Source organism: Fringilla coelebs, assembly GCF_963513975.1.
Source record: "Fringilla coelebs genome assembly, chromosome: 1".
In the NCBI taxonomy this organism is placed as follows: Eukaryota; Metazoa; Chordata; class Aves; order Passeriformes; family Fringillidae; genus Fringilla; species Fringilla coelebs.
Window position 1 is genome coordinate 106,946,810 of NC_140028.1, and position 22,400 is coordinate 106,969,209.

Genomic DNA, 22,400 nt, shown 5'->3' on the forward strand with positions numbered 1-22,400 from the left:
GTGAGGAATTGTGATGCAAATAGTGAAAACTACATTTTTCAGATGTTGACAAAAAATAGCCTAATTAACATACAGAACCTGAGATCATATTAACAAGCTCAATGGCAGATAAAATAGGCACTTTTTTGTGGGATCTGTTAAAGTTCTTTTCTGATTACCAAACAACATTCAACCCCTTCTAGTAATATATTGGTGATTTTTCTCTATACTGTCAGCAAATAGTCTTTGCCTTCAGACACAAGGCCAAAAAGCGTATTCCTTCATGCCAACCAGTCCATAAGATGTTTTTGAAAATGCTTTCTATAACCACAGCAAATCTTAAAATTACTGAAAGTTTACATCATCCTTTGAGGACAACAAGGACATCTATAATCTATGTCATCACCTTGCCATACTCCAAGGAGTATGGAAATTCTTTTTCATGAACAATGGGATGAAAAATTAACACAACAGAGAAAAACCATGTAGACAGACTGATGAGCAGAACAACAAAAATGGGTTTTCAAACCTCAGCCAAATCTTTGATATCTGAACACAAAGTTCAAGGGGGGTTTTCTTGCATATTGTCTCCTCCTGCTCCAAATGCAAGTGTTTTATAGCCCATGCCTCAATTCATGACTAGATTTTGACTTATTTTAAGGTTCTTACTTGCCAAAGACACATTGCTAAATGGAATATTAATGAGGTTGTCATCTCTACTGGGCCTTAAAGGAGCAGAGAAGATTTAATGTCTTAAAAAAATTAGCAATGCTTTTTTCTGAAAGTTTGAGAATTTTTGCTTTGACAAGAGTAAGACAATACACTTTTTGTGCATGTGAAACCTCTTAAATCCCATCAGAAGGACTTGAGCTTGAGGCCAGGAACCAGGCATTTTTGCATTTTAATCTCAACTCTGCTCTTGGCTTCCTGCACAGCAAAAGAGTCTTTCTTGATTTCAACAACTTCAAACCAGGGTACAGTGAGAATTAAATGTTTACACTGTGATTTGAAAATGTAAAGTGCTAAGAAGGAGCACTTAGGAAATGAACTTTGTAATCTTCTTCTTTGCTGCCATTCTCAACAAGGTCTTGCTTCATGTACTTATAGACTACATAACCTTAGCACTCACTCTCTGTAAACTACATACCTCATTTGAGAGCTGATGTACAAAAATCAGCTGTCTGAATACCTTAACACTTACAACAGCTTCCTCTGGAGTTATCATAAGAGAAATTACTTGTTATTAATTTTCACATGCTAGATTTATTTCAGCTTTTATGTTTCAGGAATATTATGTAAACAGAATGTTAGTTGTAGGAATATCCTGGAATACAAGAAAACATATGGCTCCAACTCCCTTCAGAATTCCCAGCACATTCACCAACAATTTTAATTTCAATTGGCTTAAGTGGAGGAGTCAGAGAGAGACTTTAACACTCATCCTCTGCCTTCATCATGATGAAGAGGTGAACTCACAGCACCTGCTCTCATATATGCACATGCCTCTATTTCGGATTAAAATATAACCCCCTACTGTTCCCTTTGGGTGAGGAAGGTACTTGTCATAGTCTATTTTGGATGCAGTGGCATTTTAGTTCTACCCCTGCTCCAGGATGACACTGGCTAACTCTGTCAGTCTATGTCTGCTCTGATGAATCCACCACAGAGAGTTAATTATGAGAGCACAGCCACACGTGCTTCCAATGGGCATCTCAATAGTTTAAGAGTGGGTGAACCCAACACACACACCCATGCATTACCCAAGATTAGGGATTGCAGTGGCAAACATTTAAGATGGATAAATACACACTGTTGGATAAGCAGAAGTACCTGTGGCACCATTCTTGTCTGCTCCCATTGAGTCTGCTCTTTGTTTTGGTGCTGCTATGCCCGAGGGTAGAATAATCCTTAGGTGCTAAAACTTGCCATGGAGGCGTCAGGAACTTTTGTTGTCATGTCCTAAGTCCTCACCAGAACTTGCCCTGCCACATATGTAGGACCTGTGTGCTCACAGTTAATCAAGGGCTGCATCTGTCTCCCATCTCACTGCTGATGCCCGGTGCTCAATCTGCTCTTGCTCCCAGAGCTTCACTGCCTAGGGTGCAAACATTTTGCAGGTTGAATAGCAAAGGGAGAGGACCCCAAAATGGATTGTGCTGTGTTTGTTTGAGGCACTGTGCAAATCACAAGTCCTGTGAAACGCTGATTCCTTCATGTGCTGTGAAGAATGATAGAAAAATGAGGCTTGAATAATTAATTTATTTTAATGAAATATTTTATACTTAATAAATAAATAAATAAAATAATTAATTTATGTTAATTGCTTTACACACTAGTAATTTGTACACTTGAGAGAGCAAATGTGGAGTATGGGATCTTCACACACACTCAGTACAGCAAGCCCTTATGGGGACAGACAGGAAAGAAGGAGATTTGCCTATACCCCGGATTGCTGCTTTATACCACAGACAGCTACTTAAAAGCTGACATAATGCAGAGGTCCACAGAGATCTCAAAGCCTGGGAACATCCCAGATTTTTTGGATGCCCTATAGGATTGAGAAAACAAGACAGCGAAATTGAAAGAAAAATCTGCAACTATTAAAAACACCCACAAGAAAGCTTTCAGTTAAATCTAACCCATAAAATGTCTCTAGAATGGACCCCTCATGTGCAGCAAGTCAGCTCTCCAAAATACAGGGAGAGCAAGCTTGATAAGCTCCTTGGAGCTGTCAAAACCTTCCTAAGGCAAGCTTTTTACAGAATTTTTTTTGTGGTAGTCACAGCTCACGTCCTGCTTTGTCTGGTTATCCTGCCAGAAACATAAATGAACTCATAAGAATAACAGGAGGATTAGGTTAAGCTTATTTTTAAAACATTTCCTACAAATTCATCTCATTTGCCCGCTTACAAACACCCTTGCTCATTTTTGCTGTGTGTCTAATTAGGTAGGATATACTGCAGGTGGCTTAAAATAGGAACTGAAATATAGTAGCTTTGCAGTTATCCATGCTAAAGGAAAGGTAATTAAAATGTCATGTTATGGAGATATAAACTGATCATCTCAGGGGCCTGAAAGGATTTCTCCCCCATTTATGACATGGTACAGTTGGCCAGCTACCATATGGGTGAGTTTCTTCTTCCTTGCAACACTTACTGACCTCTCCTTAAGGCAGAATATGAGATCTGATAGGTTGGTTTCTTGAATTATTTATGTACAGAAATAGACATATTGGCATCAGCTAAGCATCTCTGCATTTTATTTAAAGTCAATACTGCAATAAAGCTTAAAACATAAAAAAGCTAAAATTAAATTAAAACAAATTTGCAAAGAAAGCCCTGCTGAAAACCTGTAGTAGAGGTTAATTAAAATGAGATCACACAGAGGTCTTGAATTTTGTAGTAGCTGTAGTTAAAAATCTGTGGTACCTGACAGACACATGGTGGTTTCCTCTGACGATGCTTAAAACTTTTCCAAATAGCATGTCTCCAAAAATAGGATTTCTTTTTGCAGCTAAAAAGAAATACTGCAGAGTAGCAGGTATTTTTTCTTTGGCAATGGATTAAGTTGTACCAACTGGCTGGTGGCATATTTTTGAAATATTTCTACAAGGGAGGATATCCCTCTGTTTTTCTACCAGTTCCTCTCCACACCTTATCTCCTCTTTTTAAATATCATGCATTTTATTATAATACTGAAACATCAGTGGTGCTTTCCAAAATAGGAAAGGGCTCTTTCAAAAACTACTTATTAGTGTATGCAACAAGGATGTGTTTGTATTTCACCATGGCAGTCCTACAGCATGTTCATGCTCACTGTGAAATAGTGGCATTTGAATAGTGTAGCTGTAATATTTATGATGGTGAACCCTAGATTAAAGAAAATATTTCTAGAGCATGTTTTAAAGACGATCAAGCAAGCTTTGAAAAATGTGAGGGACAGCGGACCTATCATTGCAGGTTTTTTTCTACAAGTTCCTTACAGAAAAGAAAAAAGAACCACAAGTGAATTCTAGTCAGCAAAACATAGAACAAATCTCTCAGTTGCCTGTGTCCAGACAAATTAGGGTTTTTGCCTTGGAAAGCCATCCTTTAGTCTTTCCCTAGGAAAAAAGAGACCAGAAGACAGGATATGGGTGTCCAGATTTGAATGCGTTTTCTTTTGTCCACCCCAGTAAAGAATGCTAATGAAACAACTAGCTGAAGCTTTCTGAAATAATCTGTGGCACAGCAAATGGTGGGAAGATGAAACAAGGATTACTAACTGATGCAAAGATTACTGTAATACAGCTTCCTAGGACAGGAAAATTCATAATGATGAAAACCTGTCATCCAAATATAGCAAAATTCCCATTGACTTCAATAAATCAGAATTGTACCTCATGACATCAAGGCACTGTAAAAAAAAAACCAATAAACAACAACATCAAACTACCAAACTTCTATTAAAAGTAATCCAGGAACAACAAGCCCTAAGAATGCAGTCCATATTGACAAATGATAAGGGCATTGGGCATACCCTGCATTTCTGTTAGATGTCTCCTCGCCTCCTCCCTACTCCACAGTGCCTACCATCCTTCAGGATCATTTCTGTCTCAGTCAAACTGACCTTACAGTTTCACATGCAGAGTCTCACATCTGTCAGACAATGGACAATGAGGAAGACAGCAATCGGTTATGAAACACCTGACTTGAATTTCATTGAGCCAGGTAATAAACCAGAAATAAATGAAGTTTTACAAGGCAGAAGCAGGTTTTCATCATAATTCTCTATATAGCTCCATTCATGATAATGACAAAGGCAGTTTTTTCCTGGAAAAGTGGGAAATGAAGCCTCATAATGCGCTTACAAGAAGTAGGAAATAACATTTCATTCAGTGTAAAAGGACTGGTAGGGTTGTGATAATGTAATTATGTAAGCAAAAAAAATACATTCCAGAAATGCCATCCTTTGAAGGAAAGGAAACTTGTATGGGTTTAATCCCATTGTAGTATACTGCTTCATCTGGTTTTCCTATAACAGATCTCTACTTGTTAAAAAAAAAATTTAATTTTTCATATAGGGAAGTACAAGGGGAAGCATGCACTCCTCGGCTGGAAGCAAGCTATGGACAGCCCCAGGTGAATGGTGTCTATCCAACACCCAATGTTTTGTCAGATTTTGGAGCCCTCTCCACCTTAATCCCTTCCCCCACCGAATCCCAATACCTCAACAGGAAAGGAGACATCTGTGAATCCTCTGGCACTGCTTCGATGTTTTACAGCTGTAAAAACCACTGATACAAAGAGAAGAATGTTTTCTAGCCCCAAATTCCTGAGGTACTTTTCTAAACAGACACAAGTGGATGGGACTTGGTTACATGAAAAATACCCCACCAGGGTCAGGGGTGTGGGAAAGATGAAGAGGAATCATGATCTGCAGATAATTGAGCTCAGCTTGGCTATAGATTTATCTTTTCTGACCACTCAACCCATTTGTCCAAATCCAAACTTCTAATCTTTACATCTAAACAGTATTTTTCTGGCAGCTTGAACTCACTCTTGGCTATATCTGATGAAAAATACTTCAAGGAAAGGGCTTAAAACAGTGGCAATTTTACATATATGCAGCAGTTTTGCAGTACTCCTTACCATTAGCATATAGGCAGGACAGTTTGATGCTTGCTCCTAGAAATCCCAAAATGCATGGGACACAACTAAGTCCATTTTCTGTCACTGTCAGCCACCAACAGTCTAAGACATGGCGCCTCTTACCTGTATTTCAAACACAGCCTTACACAAAATGCACAAGTTGGCATTGAGTGCTTTGGGGGATAATGTCAATCCATATAGAGGCATGAAGGAAAGGCAGTAGGCAGCCCACACAGATAGGTGTGAAAACTGGTTTCCAAGGATCAGAGCTCTTGCAAGGGTTGGGAACACACTGCCTCTCCCAATGCCTATGCATCTACTACCAGACTGCTGTGCAGCCCTTCAAAAGGACCTCAACAGGTTGGAGAGATGGGCAGAGAGAAAGCGTCTCAAGTTCAACAAAGGCAAATGCAGGGTCCTGGGCCTGGAGAGGAATAACCCCATGCACCAGCGCAGGCTGGGGGCCAAACTGCTGGGAAGCAGCTCTGGCAGTGTGCCCTAGTGGCCCAGAAGGCCAGTGGTGTCCTGAGGTGCATCTGGAAGAACATTGCCAGTAGGTCGAGGGAGGTGATCCTGCCTTCTACTCAGCCCTGGTGAGGCCACATCTGGAGTGCTGTGTCCAGCTTTGGCCTCTTAGGTACAAGGGAGATATGGAGCTCCTGGAGCAGGTCCAGAGGAGCAATAAGGACTGGGGAAGAACTGGAGTGTCATTCTTATGAGGGAGTTGGGCCTGTTCAGCCTCGAGACAACTGAAAGGGACCCTCACTAATGTGTATGAATATCTAACAGTAGGGTGCCAAGAGGATGTTTCCAGGCCCTTCTTGGCACAAATCAATAGGAAAAGAGGCAGTGGGCAGAAACTGATGGACAGGAAGCTTCACATGAACATGAAGAAGAATTTCTTCACTCTGCAGGTGACTGAGCACTGGAACAGGTTGCCCAGAGAGGTTGCAGAGTCTGCCTTATTTGACATATTCAAGAGCCTTCTGGACACAATTTTGTGCCATGTACACTAGGATGGTGCATCTTGAGCAGGGAGGTTGAACCAGATGACCCCCCTCTTGTCCCCTCCAACCTTACCCATTTTGGGATTCTGTGATTCATAGAAAACTCACATCCTCATGCAGATTTGCTTAAAAATAAAAAAAAAGAAACAATAATTGTTTCAAATATGTTTCAATTCCTTTCTAACCAGAAGTTCCCTGGGCTATGCAGCTGCTCCATGACAATTTGCCCAAGAAGCTGAATAAATTGTTTCATCCTGAGCTCCTCTCTGTTGTGGTTACACTGCTGCTAGTACCCAGACTCAGGGCCAGCTTCAGGCAGATAGTCTGACAGGCGCAGAAATATCCATTCCTCAGCACAAAGGCCAGCAGAAGCAAGAGCCAACCCCTGCTCTATGCCAGGTCTCTAAGGGGACCAGTCACAGTTTCATGCCATCAGTCCCTTTCTTGAGCCAACACCACTGGCTTTGCCTTGAAGGGGGACACAGGTCAGCTCTGCCCTGGGGTGGGTGGAAAGACACATGTGGAGGCTGGTTCGGGAGCAGGAGCCAGGACAGGAGTCACCCTGGTGAGCACTAAGAGCTACAGCTGCCCTGCACTTACACCACAGAGGAGCCCTGGAGCAGCCTGGCCTCAGCCGGAGCAACTGCTGTGCCCTAATTCATAGCCAGAACCTGAAAACCTTGTGGGCAGAATTTTGTAATTCGCACCTTGGCAGTAAACTGAGGGTTCCAGAGATCTCAGTTTCATCCATCCCTTAAACACTTGAAACAGGATTTTCTTAAGTCATTCTTCAGCGTACATTTCTTTTGTACCACCTTGCTGAGTGAACATAGGGGCATAACCACATGAATTTTACAGCTGTAGGACATCATTATTAACAAGGAAAAAGACCTTCAAACCTTTTGCTTCAAAGCCACAAACCTTTGGTCCCCATCTTTCGAAGAGTTTGTAAATATCTTTGCAGTGCTCACATATTCTCTGCAGCCTTTTTATGGCATCACTGCCAATCTTAATAACAGAGATCTAACAGGCTACACAACATTCCAAATTATGCCTCAACTCCAAGCAGTAATATCTTCTCTAGTTAAGTGGAAATTTTTAGAAAAACTGCAAGACTGGAGCAGTTAACTGCATAAAGTTAATGGGTTAACTGAGACAGAAGCTCATTAACTGATTAACCTAGAACTATAGATGAAGTAATGTCACCACATCACAAGGAACATTTAAGTCAAGAATTGCAATAAAGTAGATTTGTGATTATTGAATGCATGGGATTAACAGATTCAAACAAATGACACTATTAGTATGTTAATTATTGCTTGCCCTAAAATACTGATGATTAAAGTGTTTAAGAGAAAAACACATCCCAGGACAATTACAAAAGAGAAAAAGAGTAATTAATTATTCAGAGTGCTATTGCCTGCTGAAATATAATACTAACAATAGCAAAAATATATATTAGTAATAGGAAGAGTAATAATCATAAAAAGACTTATCTTAAGACTTAGGGACACAAATTTTCCAATGGGAAATAGAGAAATCTACTGCACAGCAAAACCAAGATACTGAATTTTTTCAAAAGTTGTGGCAGTAATGAGAGACTCAAGCACTGTCTAATTAGTCATTTATGAGCTCAGCTGCCATGTAGGTGTATTAGAGATGGGTGATATACTGATATCATGTCAATGTCTCATTCCAAATACGTCGATGCAACTGCTTAAAAAAAAAAAGACCCCACCAAGCTACTAGAAAGTCACGGATGCTAATGAAGGCAGGTGTTCAGGGAGCATGAGTCCTGTGTCTTCCTCTACAGTGTCTCCTGCAGCCACATTTCTCCCTGCATAAAGCAGCATTGCTGTGGCTTTCTCACTGCAGTCCCTAGACCCGCGGTAGGGGCTGCCTGCTCCTCTCAAGGAGGCTCCTGAGAGGCATCAGTCATGACCAAGCAAAGCAGGCATGGGGTCACACTGGTGACCTGCCCTGCATGATCACGTCACCTGCTGGAGTCACCTGCAGGCCCCTGCTACAGTACAGCTCAAAGATGCACAATGAGATCAGCCATGGGGTAGGGTTTTTCAAGCTCCCCAAGATCCCCAAATCCTCATCCATGTGCTTAAATGGTACCATAATATTTCCCAATAATGTGATAGATCTTCTGTTAACAACAACAAAAGACATTGAGATAGTATCACCTATTTTTAGTTCTGCTTATACTCAAGAGCACTTTCAGGAGTTTGAGTAACAGCTTTATTGCCTACATGGTTTAAATATCTTGGCTACAACTCAGTAACCTTGGTAACTTTCTTTTACCTTTTTTTTTTTCAAGGACCACTCTAGGAAGGTTAGCCATAATGAAATACCAAAATAGACAAGTGGAAATGGTGATGACACGAACTACTAATCTCTTCTTCACACAGGATTTACCAAAATCTCCTAGAAATTCAAACTAGTTTCCCTGCTTAATGAACTTGCCTCCAAAAAGTTGAACCCAAAGGGTTATTTTTAGAGTATTACGCATGAGTACTGAACAACTAGAAATGCATTAAAGACAAACAAAAAATACCAGCCCCAAACTAAACAAAGCAAACCACAATTTAAAAAACCATAAAATGTGTTTAGTTACAAAACGAAGAACTTAAAAAGTGGTGTGAAATTTTGTTAGTCTGCAGTCAGAACTATTTCAAAATCCTTTCTCACATGCTTACATTGTACTTTCTTCTGTCATATGCTTTACAGGGAAACACAAGTCACCAAAGTCACAACATCACAAAAAAAGGGTTAAGGGCAAGGCGCAAAACCTAAGGTGTCAAGATCTCTCAAGGTCAAGCACAGGAGTCAACATGCAGCTAGATCTCTACTCTCTAAAACATGTACTATATCCTTTTCACTTAACAATCATGACAATCACACTGTATGTTTTTTGGATGGCTAACAAAAGGAGAAACTACAGCTGTAAAAAGAATGAGACTTAAAATGAATTTGAGATATCTTCACATAAATCTCCTCAGTAACACAATGTCAAACAAAAGTTTGCAAGGCATTGTTCGCTGCCTTTTTTGGTATTTGGAGAAAACACACCCTAATTCCTAATGTTCCTGCTGAGTTTATTTCTATTTCTGAGAATTTTTATTAATAGCAGGTCACTACCCGAGCAGCAAAAAGAAAATTAAGCAATGTCAGTATTACAGGCAAAAAGGACCAAGAAAGGTTAACTCTTGAAAATGTAGTATTTCAAAAGGAAAAATTCCATAAAAATGTTAGAGGGTTAAACTGAGAAGCTATTCAATTCAATGAGGACCTTGGGAGAAAAAAAAAAAGAATCTAACCCTATCATTATGCCTCCTCCTTCTTCTTACTGCTAAAAGCCTGCTCAGAGTTAAAAAAGCAGAATTTTAAAAATTCTAGTTAAACTTACTCTGAAATTAGAGAACATTGACTAAATATGCCTTTCCAAAAAAGCCTTAGTTAAAAGCTGTGTTAATTTGAATTTCTTTCAATGGAAATTAAAATCTGCAAAAGCACATCACCAGTAATTAGTTCTTTGAACAGAATTAATGAAAAATGCAAATCTTTCTTGAATGTGCGTCCCATAATCATTACCTCCTTGCGGACACTTCCTGGTACAAAAAATGGCCATGGTCATTGACAAAATTCCTTGCTACAACTTCATCAGTTTCTAACAAGAAGCAGCATTCTATTACATACCATTATTTAGCTATAAATTATAGTTTATCTTCATTCCTGTGTTGGAAGCTGAGCATTTTAACAGCTAGCAACATCAAAATGGAAAAAAACAGCTACTTCTGACAAAATATGATGGTCATTTCAATGTAACGTTTCCTGAGGGAAAAATACAGTTTTCTACAAAAGGACACAAATTAAATACTTGCTTGATTTCATTGCCTTTCCAGGACAAACATTAGATATCATTTTAAAGGAACAGAAAAGCTCTATGGTAATTCTTGAGTGCAAGCATGTAGAATTTTTTTGACTGTTGTAGCCAAAATATAAATCACTTTCTGCTCTAGTGTCAGGAAGTGTATTGCACTAAATTAATCATGAGCTACTTTAAAAAAGGAACAAAAAATCCACTGCAAAATTAAACAAATCTCTCTGCACCTGTTTTCCATTTGCATTGTCACCACTTACCTTTAAAGGACGATGGAAGTGAGATGGGAATGTTGCTGAAATGCATTCAGAACCTGTGTGTGTGTGTTAGCTTCTCTAGTGCTCTCTATTGTGCCTTCAGCCATTGGAAAAGATAAAGTATGATAACCTGCACACAATATAATCTTTACTCTTTGCTTTCAGGCTCCTAGCACAGGAATACACCATAGCAAAATAAGTGCAGAGGCACACAGACTACAAGCCAAGCTATATGTCTTCTTCTAGCATTTTCCAGTCTCAGATGTATTCTGCTGGATTACATAAATGTCTTTCTGTCTCATTATAAAAAAGGAGGAAAGGCAATTCATAAGGGAAATTGAATCATTTTAGAAAGCTTTTCCTAGTAAATCAAATAGTGAATGTGACCAAGTGGGGAAAGCTGGGAGCACAGAGATTAGGCAGCTTCCTCCACAACCATACAACTGTGACTCAGCTTGCTCTTACCTTTTATGTCAGGCAATCAAAAGAATAGACAATTGTATTTACTGAGTGAGGGGTAAATAAACTCATGCCAATTAAAGAACAGAAAATATGTCTTTGTGGCTTAGACTTAAACCATTTTAAAGATTAAAAAAAATCTTAAATAATTCATTTAGACAAGAGTTCTAGATCCTCATCTGTCTTTCTTTTCTCCCAGGGCAGGACAGGCGATGCATGGAATTTTTTGTTAACAGTCCCCTTTCAAACTCTCAACCCACAAACCACACCATCCAAGAGGCATTAGACATATTTAATATCCTTGCTTTAATAAAGTAATTTCCAAAATGTTTCTGGGAAGACACACTTCTGTGGACCACAAGAAATAGCAATTGAAGTCAGCCTTAACTTTACAACTGAGTTTGAAATCAGAGAGAGTTACAAAAATGTTATGAAGTCTCTTCCCCCTTTTTCTTCAGTCTCCAAAAGTACTTTTTCTCTAGGTTATCACAAGCCTGCCTGCCTTTCTCACTGTTGGCTGCTCAGGTCTATTTGCTCAGGACCATCTTCTGGTTCTGGACTCAGAAAACCTCCCATAATATAAACTTGTATACTAAATCTTAACAAACATATCTCAACATGTGTTCAAGTGCTACTGAAACTGGGCCTACTACCTGGTTTTTCCATCACACAGTTACCTAGTACCTCCCTCCCCAGCAAGCCACACTTACCGGTAAAACGTGGTATAATCCACTGTTGAATGACAGCTCTGGAACTCCCAGGCTTTGAGTTTCTGGCATTCCCGATGAGCTCGGAGTTTCACCCTGACTGTCCCATGGCAGAGCTCAGGTAGGGGTTTCCTCTGCGGGCGGCTGCAGAACTCGTTGGACTCCACACGCCAGGATTCAGCGAAGTCGTCCACATCAAACTTAAAATTCCCATCCCCCCCAATCAGGTCATCTCGCTTGTGCCCATTGTAATTGCCACACAAACCACAGAGTTTGCCTTTCAGATGAGGTGCAGCCATGACTTCCACAAAACTGTCGCCATCCCACGAGATTTCCAAGCCTGATAAAAAGATAAGACAAAATGCACCAAAAAAAAAAGAGAGGGAGAGAAGAAGAAGAAATTGAGGATAAAAAACTGCACCTTATGTTTGTGAAACAGTGCTAAGGGGAACCTGAACAAAGCCATTGGCTTAGTTCTGATAATGTTGTTAGATTTCTATATCCCATTAAGTGCCTCTGGCAAGTGCAGTGTTTCTTAAATTACAGTCAATTACAATACATGCATGCCTATCTCTTCTTCGGGGACACAGAATTTCAACCATTGTTACCCATTGCACAGGTAGTGGTAATACAAAGATGTCTGTGACCCATGAGACTCCAGCTGCAACCTCATGGGAAACATCCTACTCTTGCCTACAAAGCTGACACTGATCACTCATTGGGGCGAATACAAGTTACCTTATTTTGTGGGAGTAAAAAGAGTTAAAAAGATTACAACAAAGATAAATCAGATGGCAAAACTAATGTAAGAAAGCATTCTGGATTGGATTCAAACTGTTCCCTCAAAAGGCATTAAATACCAGCTTTTTGTCTGCATAAGTTAGCAAAACTGAAAAATTATGGTAAACATCTAACCTTCATTTATTGGCTGGGATGTAAGCCCTCTCCTACAATTTGCTTTACTGGAAGGTTTGGCACTTCTGGAACATCAAAATCAAAGTTACTTTTTGTGAGTGACATCCATTTTATCTGTCTCTACCCATCTAAAAGCTAGGTTCTAGTTTAAGTCAGCTGTCTAGGCCCTTTGATGAAGTAAAATAGGCAGCTCTGGATCACAACAGGATTGTCTAATGCAGAGGAAATAAACTACTTTCTGAATGTCCTTCTATTCCCACAGATACTCTAGAGGGGCCAGAGATCAGGTGGAGACTAAACTTCTAGTTTTTACCTGAGTGTGTGTAAATTAAATGGATTCCATTCTTTGAGGAGTAAATAGGCAGCTCATAAGGGAAAACCATTTTGATATCATTTGGAATAAAAATAACACCAAGAAACATTGCTGCTTAATTTCTATCCAAAAATGGCCTTTCTTGTAATTACTTCCACTGTCTCCTGAATCCTTCTATGTCACATCTGCAGGAACCCTGCATCTGAAGATCACAAATCATTTTGCTAATATTAACTTATTCTCATAAAATACCTGTGACCAGCCATTAGTTAAGAATAAACACAGGATCCTGCTTTTCAACAGGATAATCCAGCTTTTACCCTGTTCCCCCTGCTTAGCCAAGAATACCAAAGAGCATCATTCTGTGGTGCAGGACCAGGGCCTTGCTCCAGCTTTCTTCATTTGCTGTGTGGGCTGGCTTAGCACCACCCTTTCCCCTGGTAAATCAGTGCTTGCCGCTGTGTGATCCAAATCCTGCCCTATCCTCATGCAAGTAATTAACATACCAGTGACTCAGTTCAAAGCTGGAACCTCTCCTTCAGCAACACATCCCATTGTCTCCTATGACAATTCCTACCCGTGCTGCAGAGGAACAGGGTGAGGTTCAAGAGGAAATTATGGCTACAGAAGGGTGCGTCCATCTTAACATCCTGCCCCAGTGCTTGTGTAGGTTACACCATGTCTCCAAGAGTTTTGGGAATTATTTACTCATCAAGGCTGTGAAGGTAATTCTGCATTACCTGTCACTGCAGTCTATTACACTGTTTTCTTACCACCATAGTTTAGCAATGGTAGCACAAATGTATCCTGAGCTAACTATGCCTGAAATCAGTTTCAAATTACCTCATAAACCCAGCATGGATGGGGCCACTGTCTCCTCCTCCAAAGGCACTTTACACCCAGCCAACTGAGAAATTGTGCAAGACTACAACTGTTAATAAGGCCAGCACAGTGGCAAGGGGGAAAGCTGCCTTTTAAGCTGCTTCATACATTATCATTGCTGGACAAATTCAAAATCCAGCTGTCTTTACTTCTGACAACACTGAACAAAACAAAACACAGCTTGGTTTGCAGACACAAGATTAATACTGCCGTGCTGGCATTTAGAAAATACTTGCCATTAACTTATAAACCAAGATTTCTTCAGACTTGAGATTCACATAAACTTTCTCAAAGTTTAAAGCATCAAGATCAAAATTCTCAGACAGTTCTTTTCAGAAAATAGCTAAAGCCTTAAGGCTGCGCTCAAGTTTTTCCCCCAGAGAAACTCCCTCAGAAGCTCCCTACTTTAAACAAAGTTAGAAAAGACTGGCTAAGGATTCTACCTTAAGTTTCCTTTTCAGACTATTTTTTTTCTTAAGACAAAACTTACTGACCCTCAATGAAAATACATTAATTATGAAAAGTTACCTAGAAAATTTTTCTGAACATTCATGTTCTCTTTCCCTGAGTTAATTTACTTGTTACATGTTGCTTTTGTAGACCTGCAAAAGAAATGCAGGTATTCAGAAAAAAAAATAACATGAAATTATGGCTTTTCTTCTCAGCATACAAAAATGCACATTTTTAAATCTAGAGATCCTGCCTTGATTACTGGATTTCATTCAAGAGACTCACTGTGTAACTGCCACATGGATGTACTTTCCTCTAGCTGGTATGGCTTAATTACACTTTATTCTGCTGTAATTGCTCAGATGGAAGGGTTATTTCTGGCTTTGATGAAGACCCTAAAGGTTTCTATCCATAACAGAGCTTATTCCTTTTTGGAGTAACAGGGAAGGGTATTTATCCCTACATGCATGATAATTTTGTTGGAGCCTGATCCCACTGTGCAGTGTGTGCCTTTTGTTTGTTCCCAAGCAGAAAGTCCAGTTAGTTTCTGTAAACCAGTAAGAGCTGTGACAGATGGGATTATGCTACAGAGCAGTGTTTGAAATGGTCTCGTTGGCAGGCAGAAACTGTTTGGAAGATTTTCTTGGTGCCTATACCCCCCCTTTCTTCCCCCTGTCCAAAATGAATGAGTTTCCCATTCACTTGGACAAGAATCAGAAACCAAGAGATGAGAAGCCAAAGGATGCAACATCTGTCCCATCTGGGGATGTGCAGAAAAGGAATATTCTCTGAGTTACTTTTTCATTTTTTCCAATTACTTGCTCTCTTTGAAGGATGCTTAACCAACTTGTTACTTGATTTTTTAACTTGGCACATTGTCTGCTCTACTCCATTAAAAAAAATTCTTCTGGATTTATGTCTATCACACATTGAGTTCCCCGTTATAGGACTTCTCATCAATTGTTCTGCATGATTTTCCTTGAGGTTTAAAAGCATCCTCAAGAACTGGCAAACAACTCTTCCCCAGACATTTAATGCCAAAGTAGTACAGAAAAAGCGCAGCAAAATGGCTTGGTGCAAAAAAAAAAAAGGTGCAGAAACAAGAACAACAAAATGCTTGTGCAATAGAGGAATAGGTAAGTACCACCAGCCCCATGTTACCTACCAAAGACTCTTGTCTTTCTAGCACACAAATTTGGATAAGGACTCAACACATCCCAAGAACACCCATAGCTGCCAGTGTAGAGCGCAAGGACTGCTGCTGCATGCCATCCAGGACTACAGCTGGTGAGGAATTTAGCAACAAAACAGGTTTTCACTGGAAAATGCCAATTCATCAGAACCGAAATGCTTCAGGGAGACATATCGTATTCAATGAACTTCCAACAGAGCACCGGCAAGGATCCAAGCTGGTTTCCTGCCAGCTCACCTGGTGGGCTGCCTGGAAGCCTGAATGATCAGGGTATGAAACTCCAAGACTGCCCTGCCATGCACACTGCCCTGTAGCCAGGGACCACAAGACTTCCTGAATCTTTGGGCTTGTCTGTTTTATCTAAGGCTCAATTCCCAGCTCTGCAAAAGGAAAACCAAAATCCATGGGAATGCTGGCTGAGCTGTAAACACCAGACCCTGCATTTCTCAGCCCAATTTTACTTTGAATTTTACTTCTGGTGCAGCAGTTTTGCTTATTTTTCATTACTTCCTTTCTCTCTTTATTCACCCTACACTGGGAAAGCATATATTTTTTAAAAATCCATGTCTCCTTCTGAAACAGAAATTTTTCCAATTTTTTTTCCCCCGGTACTCAGAACTTCCTCTGGAACAAAATGCCTTTAAACCAGTTCTACTCATTACATTCTTTCTCTCTACAGCCTCTCTGCTGCTTGTCCTCTCCCAGCAAAATGGAGCCAGGTCATTCAGCTACTTCTCAGGCCTTATGTGCTGAAGAAAGTAGGACTTGGCCCATCATGCTGTATTCAGCAAGAGAAACCTGATCCTGCTCCGTTAAGGGGAGGAATTATTTAGGCTATAATTTGCAGTGATTACACACTGTTTGGTATGTTGTCATATGCCATGTTTGCACTTCCTCTGCCAACACATGGACAAAGATGTGTGCAGTCATTTATTAGGCTTGCACCAGAGACAAATGGAATAGCAGCAGGATTAGCTGTCATTCATCTTCGGTTGAAAACCTTTCCTTGGCCTGTGGTTGGCTAATGAAATCCACATCGCCTGCATTCATGGTGTTCAGCTGGCTGCAAAGAAAAACCCTCAAGATGCTTCTAATTAGAAGTTGTGAATAATGGTCAACTTGTGTGCATTTTACAGACAGCCACAAAAATCTGCATTGCCACTTTGAGGAATGAGCCCAGAGCTGGGATCCACATTATGCAGACTCACTTTTCCAGAGGCAATATGAACAGGTGTCTAAATTCTCAACTCAACAGTGGGTGCTAGTGTCCCCCCTGAAAAAAAATTATGCTAAATAATGAGTATGACTATGCGTCACACCTGTGACCGTATCACTCCATAAGAAAGACTGGTTTCACTGCTTTCACATGGCATTTAATTGAATTAACAGTAAACGGTATCCTCACTGAAACAGTACTTCACTGTGTAAGAGAAATCTCTCAGGACTACAGTAGTACCTAACACATGCTAATGAGAAAGTTTTAAACTTCCCCTCAGTATTTATCTATGCAAAGATACTATAGTTTCAGAACAGTTTATCAAAACAAAAGTAAGTCCTCTGGTTTAGCATTTTGACAGTTAATGTATTTTCTAAGACTCAAAAGACCTGAGAGAATGCTACTTCCCTTCCCTGTTTCTAGAAATAAGGTAGAAATTTTACTTCTAGTACATCAGTTTTTCTTGTTTTACATTACTTCCTCCCTCTCTTTTTTCACCCTACACTGGAAAGCATATATTTTTTAAAAATCCTTCTGAAACAGAAATTTCTCCAATTTTTTCCCCCGGTGAAAAAATTCTATAAAGTTTCTCATTTCCTCTTGCTTGTGGCATTTGTTCCTTGCAGACAACTTCTTACTTGGGCACAAAGCAAGCCAAATAAGATGACTGAAGATGAATAAGGTAATAAGACTACTGAACAGTAAATTAGGCCTTGCTTTTCAAACCAGTGCCTCCATTTTGCTGGACAGCCCCAGTGAAATATTTCCATAATTTTACAACTTAAACTCATTCCAGCCATCTATAACTATGAATATATAATTGATCACCTTAAGTGCGAGATAAGTTGCCACAACTTTGAAAAACATGAATTTTATGTTTAAGAACTGATATTTTCTCTGTTCTTATCTGTAAGTATCAAACGATACCATATTGAGTTTTTATGGCAAGATTTTGGAAGGAGAGAGCTACAGGGGTGGCTTCTGTGAGAGGCTGCCAGAAACTTCCCCCATGTCCGACGAAGCCAATTGCAGCTGTCTGCGAGATGGACCAGTTCCAGCTGGCTCCAAGATGGGCTCGGCCTTGGCAACAGTGGTAGCACCTCCGGGATAACATATTAAGGAATGGGGAGAAAAGTCCTGTGCAACTGCAGTCAGAAAGAGGAGGGAGAGTATAAGATAAACAATTCTGCAGTCAGCGGAGAAGGAGGGAGAGGAGGTACTGAAGCAGATATTCCCCTGCAGCCCAGGGTGAGACAAGGCTGCCCTCCTGCAGCCCATGAAGGTCCATGCTGGAATAGACATCCAACTGCAGCCCCTGGGTAACCCCACATTGGAGCAGATGGATGCCAGGAGACTGTGACCCTATGGGAAGCCATGAAGAGAGGAGCCCATCCTAGACCATATTTGCTATCAGGACTTGTGACCTCATGGGGAATACACATTAGAGTCTGTTCCTGGAGGGCTGCACCCTGTGGAAGGGACCTGCATTTTTGAAGTTTGTGAAGAAATGCAGCCCATGGGAGGGACTCACATTGGAGAACTTTGCAGAGAAGTGTCTCCTGTGGAAGGGACCCCATGCTGGAGCAAGGAAGGAGTGTGAGGAGTCCTCCCCCTGAGGAGGAAGAACTGGTACAATACAATATGTATGACGGACTGACTGCAAATTCCATTCCCAATCCCCCCACACCACTCAGGGCAGAAGGAGGTAGAGAGAATCAGGAGTAAAGTTAAGCTTGTGAAGAAGGGGATTTGGAGTGTGGAGGCTTTTGGAAGATTTTACTTCATTTCTCATTATCCTATCCTAATATTATTGGCAATAAATTAAACTAATTTCCCCAAACTGAGTCTATTTTTTCCCACAATGGTAATTGCTGAGTGATATCTACCAGTCCTTATCTTGAACCACGAGTCTTCTGCTATATTTTCTCTTTCCTCTCCAGGCGAGGAGGGAAGTGATACAGTGGCTTTGGTGGGCATGTTTGGTTGATGTCCTGCCAGGGTCAACCCACTATACTCTCCATAAGCCACTTTTAAGTTACTGGAAATTAAAGTCATGGCACATTTGTCTGTTTGGGCAGCTAATTATCAGCTGCAGAATGAAACACAGCTTAGCAATATCCTGCAGGCTTCAAACTCATAGCTGGGATTTCTGCCTGCTTGTGGGCTGCAGGAATTTTGGAAGCACTGTGGGTTTCTCTGATCTCCAAAGAGTTATAATGATATTTATTACTGCTATAATGTTTTTTTACTGACTACTGTTTATGCTGAACTTCAAAAGTTCTTCAGAGAGAAAGAAGATGCACACACATGCACATATCCAGACACACACATAGTTGTATTACCTGCTTTGGTTGTCACTTTCAGCAAATAACCATCCAAATCGATGTGAAATTGCGGTGTCTCACAAGGTAGTGAAATTCGGGTCCCATTCCACTTCACTGTGAGGTGCTGCTGGAGGCTGATTGTGCTTCTGCCCAACACAAGGTCCACCGACTTTGTCCAGGAGAAAGAACGGGTCCGACGGGCATCGTTTTTTACCAGCACCTGAAAGGGTGAGGCAGAGGAGGAGCAGTCTTTCGTCAAAACGTACTGACATGTTCCCTGAAAGTTAAATGTCCGTCCATCAAAAGTGTTGTAGTGAGGATCTCCAAATACAGTGCAAACTCCAGGCTCTGCAGGTGAGTGAGAAACAAAAGCACCACATCAATCAAAGTTGGAAAAAAGCAGTTGATAAGAACTTAGAGATCCTGGTCTCACCTAATCTATCTGCTCTACAGGGTAGATTTTGACTGGTGCCCACAGGGATTAAATATATCTTTGAAAAACAAAAGCTTCATTGCTTTAGAAGTCTTTCCCAAAGTGGTTGGTAACAAAGGCCAGTTGATCCCTGGGGCAGCACAAGAAGGCTAAACTGTCCCTTAAACATAACATACAGTTTAGGTTATTACAATGCCTGTGAACTTTTTCAAATTTCAGTGACTCCCTAAAATTAAACACCATCAGATCACTTTAGCAGGAGCTGGGTCAGTTCTTATTTTATATTTATACACTTATAAATATTGTATATTTATAAACTATATGTGTTTACATGTTTTTTCCCCAAAATACCTGTAGAACCAGCATCTTTTTTCAGTGTTGCAAGCTATTGTATATGCTGTTTATACACAACTGACTCGTAGTAGTTATAGATATCACACTACCAACTAAAAGTCAGTAGTACATGACTAACATGATGCAATGACTGCCAAAGAACACAGTGTCTCTACCAATCATTTGCATCATTACAAATGGATGAAGATCTCTTATGAATGTTTGAAGCCATACGCTGGTCAGAGACCTCACAGCCCAAAGACAGAGCCATTTCCATGTTCATGGCAACGATGCTGAGTTACCCTGCGGCTACCGAGCAACTGATTGAACTGCCTCACAACCAAAGACAGCAGCAAGTACATTTGTCTTGCAGCCTGCTGTTATAACAATAGGTTCTAACCACATTGCTGGTATTCCTGGAAGAAGGAGTCTCAAGGCAGAGAAAGGCACACTGCTATTGCCAGCTGTATACCCATGGGCTAAGGCTGCTTTTGAAAGATGATGTCTGTTTAACTAACAATGGCTTGCTTGAAAAAACAGCTTAAAAAAAGCCAAATTCAAATCAATAAAAAGAAGGAGACATGAATGTTATGGAGAAGGGGAAGGGAATGCCTCCCATGGAATGCAATACAGTCCTAACTACACAATATACCTTTCCCAACAGAGTTTTTTCAGCCTAGGCAGTGTGCTATGCTAAAGTAACTGTAAACTTCCTGGTGTTTCTCTAGCTGTAAAGAGCTGTAAAGGAAAACTACATGGAGACACAGAAAATGGAGCTGAAGGAGGCCCCAGGAGACATTACCTTTTTTTTTCTCCAGCGGCAATGAAGAATAACCTGCACCTATATTATTCCTGACAGATGTTTATCTAACCTGCCCATAAAGAGCAGTAGTAACAGCAGCTCCATTGCCACCTCTGGCAACCTGTTGAAGTTTTGGTCTGCCCCTACTACAACAAATGTCTTCCTAAAGCCTAATCTCACTTTCCCCTCACTGCATGGTGCAGAGCGATCGCAGAGCTGGTACCTGGGTGATTTGTACTTTACCCCTAATTTGCCACAGGCAGGCTTTTAGCTATGCCAGTAACTCATCTTGACATCCTTTACTCCTCTTTACTGGAGTGTCTAGCAACTAGAGACCAAAAGTTTCAATTTCTCAATGACATCATATTGAAAACTCCGTCAGATATCAAAATGGTCCATATTTGATCAACATCTTCAGAAAACAGGCCCGATAGACTTTAAGCAGACCCTGAAAACCAAGACATTTAGGCAAAAGAATGCTTTTAAAACTGTGCACTTCTGTGAGTTTTCTTTTCCTCACTGATACCAATGAGGATGTCAATAACTGCTTTCCAAAGTTCATTAAAAGATTAATTGATTCTCCATAAATTGGCAGGAACTATATGGATTTTAATTATTAACATCATTTTTTACCAATAGGAAAAATAATCTATAGATTTTGCATGGAAACCATCTGACTTTACCCGTTACTAAATCATACTAACATGTTTCTGATTTCCTTATGTATACCTCTAAGTATCTGCATGATGAGTATTAAGATACATGTTATTACCAGCTCAGATTGTACTTCAACTCCTTCAACTACTGTATTTCAACTACTATTCCAGCTTTAATTTTTTCTTAAATTTAATGACAACTTTTACAAAAAACTTTTATGAAAAAACATCAGCTAAACATCAGTGAACATTCTAGAGGAAAGATCTGATTTTTCTCTGTGTTTCTAAAGGCCAAGAATGCGGATGTATTATATATGTTTTTAACCAACCTACTGGGAGGAGGAGGCTGCTTCTTCACCTAAGCAAGTGACTAAAAGGCAAGACATGAGAGGAACAAACATAATTTAGAGATGTGCAAGTAAAATTGATAGTACCAATGGGATACAAAGGAAATATTTATTTTTAATTTCTAATGTGCTATGCAGAGTAATGTTGTTTCATGTTATGTTACATCATGTCACGTCATATGTCAATTTGATGCCGTGCAGTTAAAAATGTATTTTGGACTGGATAGCTGAAGGTCTGATCCAAACTTTGCTGTTTTCTTTAATAACCAAGGAAATGGAGGAGGGAAAATCCACCTAAAAACAGTCTGAATAATTGATTCTCTGATATCACTGTGTAAAACATTCTTGAAAGGTTTGCTAAAATTGTGGGGTTTAAAAATAAATCCACACCCTGGAAGAGTGTGTGTGATAACTCAGGCACTGCCAGTAAGAAAAACTGGTTGGCCTAGAAATAAACCTTAAATACCGGGTGTTACAAGACTGTCAACATGAAAAGAATTCCTGCCATTTTTAGCTTTTGTGTTGTTTATTTCCTTTTTGGAGAGTTTCAATCACATTATATTTTATGGTTTGCTTCTTTTCTTTTTCCTTCTTCTTTTTCTTTTTAAA

General features: G+C 40.1%; 1 protein-coding gene across 1 annotated transcript in view; it reads right to left on the reverse strand.

The window, feature by feature from the left end:
• BMPER (BMP binding endothelial regulator) overlaps positions 1-22,400 on the reverse strand; it is a gene marked incomplete at both ends in the record, with an annotated part of 144,882 nt that overhangs the window by 32,029 nt on the left and 90,453 nt on the right. Inside the window, 2 exons of the mRNA XM_084216553.1 lie at positions 11,932-12,268; positions 19,239-19,568. Coding sequence (XP_084072679.1) covers positions 11,932-12,268; positions 19,239-19,568 — 667 coding nt within the window. The remainder of the gene's footprint in view (positions 1-11,931; positions 12,269-19,238; positions 19,569-22,400) is intronic.